At 37.8% G+C, this 10,130-nt stretch overlaps 1 protein-coding gene across 1 annotated transcript; it reads left to right on the top strand.

Annotated features, from left to right (window-relative positions):
• The first annotated feature begins 283 nt into the window (after positions 1 to 283).
• Positions 284 to 6,248, top strand: LOC127796168 (uncharacterized). Its single transcript, XM_052328168.1, has 2 exons — positions 284 to 542; positions 2,514 to 6,248. Exon 2 carries the CDS (start codon positions 2,629 to 2,631, stop codon positions 5,806 to 5,808), a length of 3,180 nt encoding a protein of 1,059 aa, XP_052184128.1. The 5' UTR covers positions 284 to 542; positions 2,514 to 2,628; the 3' UTR covers positions 5,809 to 6,248.
• The last annotated feature ends 3,882 nt before the right edge of the window (positions 6,249 to 10,130 follow it).

Raw genomic sequence — 10,130 nt, 5'->3', positions numbered from 1 at the left:
TTTAATAATAACTTCTAAATTTCTAACTATTAATTAAAAAATTACCGTCATTATTGAGCCTCATAAATCAATGCAAATATTTCCTTCCAAATATAACTTATCGAAAGAAAAAAAATATTTCCTTCCAAATATATGCCTATAATCTTAATTAGACAATTTTTTTATTAATTTATCTTTTGAAAAAATCTTCTTTTTTTCCAAATAATTTTCATAATCTTCTTTTTATAAAATAATTACATAATCTGAAAATTTTCATAATCAATTTCTGGGCAGAACATCAAATTTTCATCAGGCTGTTACTCCTTCCCGCGCGCCTCTGTATCCCAATCTCCGCCTCTTCCCGTCAATTCCAAATCTCCCTATCAAATCCAAATCCGAATCGCCTCTTCTTCCCATCAATCCAAATTCGCCTCTATTCTTTTGATTTTCCTTTTCTCTTCACTCATTCCCTTTCTGGTTTGTGCGAACCCTTCTTTCATACCGTCGGCGATCGAAGCCCTGCATATCGCTGTTGCCCGTGTCGTCCTCGATCTCGGTTTCTTGTAAGTTTCTATATCGCTCTTCCAAGTTTTCTATATTTTGAGGGTTTATTTTGAGGGTTTATGGTTTTATTTTCTGCATTGCTTTTGGATTAAATTTGTCTATTGGCACCTGGTTTATGAACCACAATTATGTGAATAATTTTCTTTCAGAATATACTATGATTTTCTTGCTTGTGAAATTGATCTAGCTGCTTTCAATGCATGTGAATTTGTGAGTCCTTAATAAATAGCTGTGATATATATATGTATATATATCTGAAATTTGGACTCGCTAAACAATGATAATGCACGAGCATTTCCATAGCAATATGTATAATTGGCTAAGTGTAGTGTCAAGTAATAGGATGGTTTGAATTTAAAGTTTCTTGTCGCCATCCAGAACCAGTATTTTTAGAACCAGTACCTCTAGACAATGATAAATGCACGTGCATTTCTATAATGATGTTTATAATTGGCAAAAGTGTAGTGTCAAATAGTAGGATGGTCTGAATTTAAACTTTCTTGTCACCATTCGAGGGCAGTTTTGCTAAAAAAATGATAAATGCACGTGCATTTCCCTTGCAATATTTATAATTGGCAAAGTGTGCGAGATAATAGGATGGCCTGAATTTAAAGCTTATTGTCGCCATCCTGAACTAGTTTCGCTAAATAATGATAAATGCATATGCATTTCCATTGCGATGTTTATAAATGGCAAAGTGTAGTACAAAATAATAGGATGGTCTGAATTTAAAGTTTTTTGCAGCCATTATGAACCAGTTTCACTAAATAATGATAAATGCATGTGTATTTCCCTAGCGATGTTTATAATTGGCAAAGTGTAGTGCCAAATAATAGGATGGCCTGAATTTAAAGCTTTTTGTCGCCATCTTGAACCAGTTTCGCTAAATAATGATAAATGCATATGCATTTCCATTGTGATGTTTATAATTGGCAGAGTGTAGTGTGAAATAATAGGATGGTCTGAATTTAAAGTTTTTTGTAGCCATTCTGAACCAGTGAACTAAATAATGATAAATGCATGTGTATTTCCCTAGTGATGTTTATAATTGGCAAAGTGTAGTGCCAAATAGGATGGTCTGAATTTAAAGTTTCTTGTTGCCAACCAGAACCAGTAGATCAATACTCACTCTAAATTGTTGCATTTGAGAATCTGATGCACATTCGGACTTGTTACATTTGTTCCCATTTCTTTCCACTTGATTCACGGAATTGAAGAGTCAAATCATTAGGCGCTTCATATAGAAAGCGGCAACTTCAGTTCGCAGTGTGGGCCCGTTTGACAACTGTCCATTTCAAGTCGTCTCTTCAAAGTCACGCTTTTCGTCATGTCTGGCAGCTTCTGAGAGACCAGATTGTTTCTCCCCATTGAGTGATCGCTTCTTTGCTTTTGGGGGCTGGTTTTAGCTTTTGTTTCTAGTTGCAGATTTCGTTGTTCTGTTTGTTGACGTATATATCTTCAGTTCTTCTCTTTTTCTATTTCTTTTAGTTTTAATTTTCTTGTCCCAGTGGGTGGTGGTGGTTGTGCTTTGTCCCCTCCTTTGCTTTGGCAGTTTGGGATTTGCCCTAGCCTGGTTTGTAGCCGTTCTGGCGGTGTTCTTGTTTAATTTATTCTTATTTACAGAAAAAAATATATATATATAACATCTTAGGAGGATTAATTGTATACAACCATACCTCCAAGTATGGAGAGGCTTTTTTGAGGCTTAAGTCTGCAACATGTAGATCAAAATGGAGCAACCTGTGTGCTGTTGTTCCAAGGCTACCCTTTAAAAATTTTCAAACAGTAATTATAGCTCTAGATTCCTTTGGCTGTGGTTAGATTTGACAGCAATATACTCTTTTCTGTTCCTAAGTTTGGCATGACTGGATAATAGTCATAGTTCTAAATATATCATTGTTCCATTTATCTAATTTAATGAGAGTTCTAACATTGATTTGTTCTTTTGCTACTTTGAATACGCTGCTCAGGTATTGATTACGGAGAGGCCATTACATTGTCACATCTGATGCTGGTGACGGAGTTCTGGCTAACTCTTTGAGGACAATAATATTTTGAGGTGAACACTGAGATACTCTACAAATTATGGAATGCAATAAAGATGAGGCCACTCGGGCAAAAATAATTGCCGAGCAAAAGTTAACAGAGAAGGATTTTTATGGTGCAAAGAAATTTACGTTGAAGGCCCAAGCTCTGTACCCTGGACTTGAGGGTATTTCCCAACTGTTGATGATACTTGATGTATATATCACTGCAGAGAACAAGATCAATGGGGAAGTAGATTGGTATGGGATACTTGGTGTTAGCCCCTCTGCTGATGATGAGACAGTAAAGAAACAATATAAGAAGTTGGCTCTCATGCTGCACCCTGACAAAAACAAATGTGTTGGCGCAGATGGTGCATTTAAGCTAGTTTCACAGGCCTGGAGTTTGTTATCCGATGTGGCTAAGAAGCTAGAATATCAAAGGAGGATCTCTAAAGGTTACGAACATAGAGTTCTGAACAAGAGCGGTGGTGAGTCGGCAACCCCGAATGCAAAAGGTTTTCACGATTTCCAAAATAGGGCGACTTCAAATGAGAAGAGACAGAATATTGCAGCTCAGGTGCATCCTACTACTGTTCACCCTCCATCGCATCCAACAACTGATTCTTTCTGGACCACGTGCCCTAGGTGTAAGATGCAATATGAGTTTCTTAGGTCATATATCAACCGTAAACTTGTCTGCCCCAGTTGTCGTGAAGCCTTTAAGGCTTTTGAGACAGCTCGACCTCCGAATTTTTCTAAGACATTTGCTCCAAGAAGGCCAGGGGATCGTAATTTGTTCAACCACTCAAATGTCCAACAGGGTCCATTAACTAAAGCAACTGGTGTTGGCACAACAGAGTCACCGGCGTCTGTGGCTGCAAAATCTGCAAGAGTTGTTCAGCGGGCAAATCCGTCTACTAAAGCAGCTGGTGTTGGCACAACGGCGTCACCAGATTCTGTGGCTGCAAAATCTGCAAGTGTTGTTCAGCGGGAAAATCCATTTACTAAAGCAGCTGGTGTTGGCACAGCGGCGTCGCCAGCTTCAGTGGCTGCAAAATCTGCAACTATTGTTCAGAGGGTAAATCCATTTACTAAAACAGCTGATGTTGGCACAACGGCGTCACCAGCTTCTGTGGCTGCAAAATCTGCAAGTGTTGTTCAGCGGGCAAATCCATTTACTAAAACAGCTGGTGTTGGCACAGCAGCGTCACCAGCGTCTGTGGCCGCAACAGTTGCAAGCATTGTTCAGCTGGCAAATCCGTTTACTAAAACTGCTGGTGTTGACACAACAACATCACCAGCTTCTGTGGATGCAAAAGCTGCAAGCATTGTTAAGCGGGCAAATCCATTTACTAAAACAGCTGGCGTTGACACAACAGCGTCACCAGCTTATGTGGATGCAAAAACTGCAAGGGTCGCTCAGCGGGCAAATCCATTTACTAAAACAGTTGGTGTTGGCACAACGGCTTCGCCAGCTTCTATGGCTGCAAAATCTGCAAGTGTTGTTCAGCGGGCAAATCCATTTACCAAAACAGCTGATGTTGGCACAATGGTGTCACCAGCTTCTGTGGCTGCAAAATCAGCAAGTGTTGTTCAGCAGGCAAATCCATTTACTAAAACAGCTGGAGTTGGCACAACAGCCTCGCCAGATTCTATGGCTGCAAAAATCGCAAGTGTTGTTCAGCCGGCAAATCCATTTACTATAGCAGCTAGTGTTGGCACAACAGCCTTGCCAACTTCTGTAGATGCAAAAGCTGCAAGTGTCACTCAGCAGGCAAATTCATTTACTAAAACAGCTGGTGTTGGCACAACAGCCTCACGAGCTTCTGTGACTGCAAAAGCTGCAAGTGCTGTTCAGCGGGCAAATGAGAAACTGAAGAGAAAGCGTGATGTATCAGACGCTGCTGATGACCGGGAGGGTCTATTGAAAAAAGGAAAAGTTGATGGCGGTATTAATGGTCCTAGACACAAGACAGCACGTCAGATGGGCATGAGAGATGGTGGAAATGGCCGAAGACGTTTATTTGGATTAAGAAAGGGCGGTCTTAATACGGATGGGGCCACTGTCTTTTCTGGTGTTAATGATAAGCTTAAGAGCATGAGAGAGTTGACACCACTGGAAATTCGGAACATGCTAATGAAGAAGGCTCAAACTGACATTTCCAAGAAGTTGAAGGAGTGGAGCTCAGAGGCTATAACCAGGCCTGTAGCCTCAAAGAAAGAGAAGGTGAAGGAAAGCAAAAATGAAAAAGAGAAGCACTCCGTAGAAGGTGGCAACCATAAACAAAAAGGGAATGGAGTCTCTTCCAGTGCTGTCGAAGGAGACATAGCCAGCAAATATTTCACTAATACTTCTGCTGATGATGGAGAAAAAGACATTGCACCAATGTCAATGAATGTGCCAGATCCAGATTTTCATGATTTTGACCAGGACCGTACGGAAAGATCTTTTGCAGGTAATCAAGTCTGGGCTGCATATGATGATGATGATGGCATGCCGCGTTTCTATGCAATGATTCATAAGGTAATATCGTTCAAGCCTTTTAAGATGAGGATAAGTTGGCTTAACTCAAAAACCAACAGTGAATTTGGTGCAATAGGATGGATAGGTTCTGGCTTCTATAAAACTTGTGGGGAATTTAGGATGGGCAAACATAAATTCACTGGGTCTCTAAATTCATTTTCACACCAAGTTAAGTGGGCAAAGGGTCCACGTGGAACTGTTTGTATATATCCCAAGAAGGGCGATGTGTGGGCACTCTACAGAAACTGGTCCGTTGATTGGAATGTGCACACCCCTGATGAGGTGATACATAAATATGACATGGTGGAAGTGCTTGAAGACTATAATGAGGATCAAGGTGTATCTGTTGCTCCTCTGATCAAGGTTGCCGGTTTCAGGACAGTTTTTCTTGCACATGCAGACCCTGAGAAGGTAAGGCAAATACCAAAAGAGGAGATGTTTCGGTTCTCTCATCAGGTCCCAAACTATTTGCTAACAGGCCGAGAAGCTCAAAATGTTACCAAGGGCTGCCATGAACTAGACCCGGCTGCTACTCCTATGGAACTTCTTCAAGTAATTACAGAAGCTAATGGGGCAACGGTGGAGAATGAGGAGAAAGCTGAGACAATGATGTTGCACAGTTCCGCTGAAATTAAGGTCGATGAGATTGTGACTAGGGCTACGGAGGCTAATGACGAAGAGGAAGCAATTGGTGCGGAAACCAAGGATGGCTGATAGTCATCCTGAAGTTTCCAAGGTAGCCGGTTCAATAATGCCTAAAAATCTGAAGCAGATTCAAGAAAGTTGGAGATGCATGGCTTGCGCGCTTTTGGTTATTTGGGCTAGAGCTAAAATAGGACGGCATCTTGGCAAAGAAGTGGATGAAAGGTGAATATACAGAAGTTCTTACATTTTGTTGCTGCATAATTTAGACTGAAATAGAAATGCATACCTCAGTTCCTTTTGCAATTTAATATGGATTACAGCATCTGAAAACATGGTTTTTGTTTATCTTTTTTGGTTAGTTGGAATATTTACCTACCTATTTTGGATCCACCTCATAGGTTTAGGAATATCAGTTTATTGTAATTTTAACATTTAGACTGCAACAGCATATGGAATCGTTTGTTAGTTTCTTCAGTGTCAATCAAGTGCATGCAAATGATCACCCTATCTTGCTTCTCTCATTTATATTGTTCAGGTGGTTTAGTTATGTTCTTCTGTATCCGTCTGAAGGTAATTTGTATGTTTTCACCTCACAGGTGCTATACAACATGTTTTCTGCCAATTTAGTGTCTTACTTCCAGTTTTCTGGTACATTTCATGAGACCATAGTTCCTAAGCTATAATGTTTGGCTGACTAGGGCTTTAAAACGAAGACATGCTCGATCTAGTTTATGCGATTCTAGGGTTATGAAGTGTTCATCAGGAATTTATTAAGAAACTACACTGGAAGGGAATTTTTTTCGTGGCTTACATGCAAGGACGCATCTTTTTTGTGTAGACTCAGCTGTTTCGACGTAAAATCTTTAACATTGAAAAGTAATGTACGTGTGAAAACATTTTACGCAAAAAAATATTTTTCATCTCACGAAGAGATATTTTCCAGAAGTGTTTGGCATGAAGAGATATTTTTCAAAAGTTAGTTATATGTATGTATATGTGCTTATGTATCCAAATTGTACATGTGTGTGTGCGTGTATGTATATGTGTAATAATATATATTCATTTAATATATGTATGTGTGCATATATACGTAACATGTATTTGTGTATTATGTATTTATATATAAATACACCTATATGTAAAGGTGTTTTGATAGAAGAAAAAACAATTTATTAATTTTAGTGTGAATATAGAAAAATAAGGCAAGGATTTTGAGTTGGTAAACAATTTTTCTAATTTTGAGGTAAAATATTTTTCATATTTGTTGTTATCTAAAATAGTGAAAAACCTTAGGGTTTGGATTTGAGTTTGGTATCACTGAATTGTTTGGCTGGTCATTATTTATCAATGTCATTCGCTAACTTAATGGTAAAAGAATAAATTATGATATCTGAGATAACTCTTAATAGAGATTTTTTTAATAAATTAAATATTTTAAATTAGCAATGTGAGTGGTGGAAACACGAACTATTTGAATGGGTCTCTATAACATTTGGACATGCTGAAAACTTGTAGCTATCCATCAAAATTTCTATAATAATCTTTCTTGTTAGGAGGCCATTGAGAAATCTTTTAGGCTAGAACCTGGATTGGCTTATGATGTAGCCAACCAAAGGGTCCACACCTCCTTGATATGACCCACCATGTTCTCAACCATATAAAATCCATAAAGCTTTTCGTCTGTCTTTATCTTTATCTTCATCTTACAGGATCAAGAAAAGCCAAAAAAGAACTCTGGCGAAGAACAAAATTAAGAGTCACCATTTCCCCTTGTGAATGGGTGGCTAAGAACAGGACCACCCCGACTTTCACTTTTTGTGGCTCGTTTGGCAGTGAGATGTCCCAATCTTAACATTAAGTGCCAAAACCAAATCCATATTTCTGACCAATACTTGCGAGTCTTGACCCTGTACATGACTGGATCGATGATCAAACTTGCACACCATGTGTACAGCGCAAAGTATATTTTTTAAGTATCTGCAGTTTATTTATTGTCTCCCTTAAGATAATGAACACTCAAGCCTCATTATACTAAGAAAGAATAATGATAAATCTTGCGATAAGTTATCTGAATTTGCCCTGCATTACTGCTCCTACACTAATGTAAAGATAAAATAGATAATTCATTGCCTTGACACATTCATTAAGACAACTTCTCACAAGATTTACTATTATTTTAGAAGGAAGGAATATATAGTTCAAAATTATTTTACTTGTTGTTTGGTTATCAGGATAAAGAACCAGAAAACGACAAAAGAAAAGGGTCCTAGAAAAGAAAGTGCTCAAAACCCACCTTATGCTCTTGAGGGGGGGAATCCATCACCTTTAGTTGAAAAGCTAAGTATGTGCATGAAAGGCATAAATATGATGTTGAACCTTCTATTCCATTTGATCTTATAGTGAAGGGCCATGTCCTATCTTAATTTGTTGTCCAAATTCTCCGCAATGAACATCTAGAAACTATGGCTCCGTTATCTATAGATTCTTAATTAAAATAGTATTAGCGAACTTAATATTTTTTTCTTTAAACAGAAATTTTTAAACTCTTTTTTAATTTTTTTAAAAATCTCTCTTAACATAAATATCTCGACGCATGAGCCAACAATGTGTTCATCACATGTGAGTTTAATGATACAAATTATTAAAAAATAGTTAATTATATATTTATTTATTATTTTAAATAACTAACAAAATATGTCAAAACAATAATAAATACCGACAACTTTATCCTAACTAAAATAAGTAAAAGTGAGGATTATTATGATGCATGTGCCTAGATTTGTGGCATGTAATCATATTTGTTGTGAGGGTTATTATGATGTTGTTATTTAAATGTAACGTTGGATATGTTTGTTTCAAAGATTGTGTCAAACTAAAATAGTAATGGTTGTGAAAGAGAGTTGAGAATAAATTTTCAATCCCATGACTTGGTGGAAATAAAATGGGATAATTAAGAGGCAACGTTACACTCTTGATTAGCTCTAATTTAAGTATTAAAGTTAAAGCTTCAAAATTGTCTCTGCAGCTTCCAAATGATGATTAATGTACAATTTTTGGAGATTACATCACGAAATTAATCATATTGATCATGAAATCCCCAGCGATACTGCTTGGTGGGTAAATGGCTGTTCAAAATGATTCTTGTGGAATTGATTGCGATATCAACGAACAACAATGCCTACTCTATTCAATTCAATTGATGCTTTTGCCTAACTCCAAATTTCCAATGCCCACTTTGTCTTCTTTTCCCATAAAAAGAATCAAAGATACTTGCCTCCTTTTCACCGTCCATTCCACTTCGCTTTTAACTGTTTGTTGATGCTGAAATTTGCACCAATTTGATTGCATTTACACCCTAAAATTCGGTCTCTTATGCTGTTTATTACGTCGGTTAAGTTATCTCTAACTAAATGCTCTCAGGACATAGGTCGAGCAGTCAGATGAATAATATATCAGTGTCAATTCGATAAGTTACGAGTTCGATTCTCACCTTGTGTAAAGGCCAAAGATTCAACCTGCAATTTACCCTTCCTAACATAATCGAGGGCACGAGTATTGGAGATCGCATAAGGACCATCATCCCAAATTATCTACAACTAAAATAAAAAGTCATGTTAATCGATATTATTATAAATTTTAATTTTATAAGTGTCGACGTTCGAAATTGGTCGACTGAGATTCGTCGGTCCGTACTGATAGAATAATCATAAACACCGGGAGAAGAAAACAATAGCACGATCAACAAACAATACACCAGAATTGTGCTTAGTCTACCATTGTTCTCTAATAATTTTGGCAGAGTAACAGTATGTATTTTTTTCATGTATGTACAATGATTTTTGACCCCCTATTTATAATGTGGGATATTTACAATTTATAAAAAGTTCAAAACAGTGGGGTCACGTCGTGAGGGACAATGTGTTCTTATTATTTCCATAAAATCAAGAGAAAAAGTTCGGCATTATTTGGGACCTGGTTTACCACGGACAAGACAGACATACATCATCTCCGATTATCCTGCTTTATGGTTCTTTTTTGCGAGCTGATCGGCACAACCAGCGAGCTAGAGGCGTCGCTGGGAGCTCGCTCGCTATCGCGGTTGGAGCTCGTGTATTAACAATTATGCAACCTCGTTGAGATCGTCTTCGGCCTTAAGCCTATTGGGCTTCGAGAGGTTAGGCCCAATCTTTGGATTTATTCTCAGCCCAAAGCAGTCCAGACAATTATAATACCCGAAAAATTCTAAAGGACTCAAGACTAATTTATCTTGGGGCAAAAAGGGAATTTTCAGATAAATGGAGGGTATAAGGGTAATTTATTATTATATAAATGACCGAATCGACTACATAGAGTGCCCTGGAGCCGGGATGCCAAAGAAAAATGATATGGTC

This window comes from Diospyros lotus, chromosome 3 (assembly GCF_014633365.1).
Source record: "Diospyros lotus cultivar Yz01 chromosome 3, ASM1463336v1, whole genome shotgun sequence".
NCBI lineage: Eukaryota > Viridiplantae > Streptophyta > Magnoliopsida > Ericales > Ebenaceae > Diospyros > Diospyros lotus.
This window is presented reverse-complemented; position numbering and strand designations above follow the sequence as displayed.

What these genes read in the sequence shown, in the direction of transcription:
- LOC127796168 (XM_052328168.1), top strand. Translation starts at nt 2,629, where the DNA reads ATGGAATGCAATAAAGATGAGGCCACTCGGGCAAAAATAATTGCCGAG.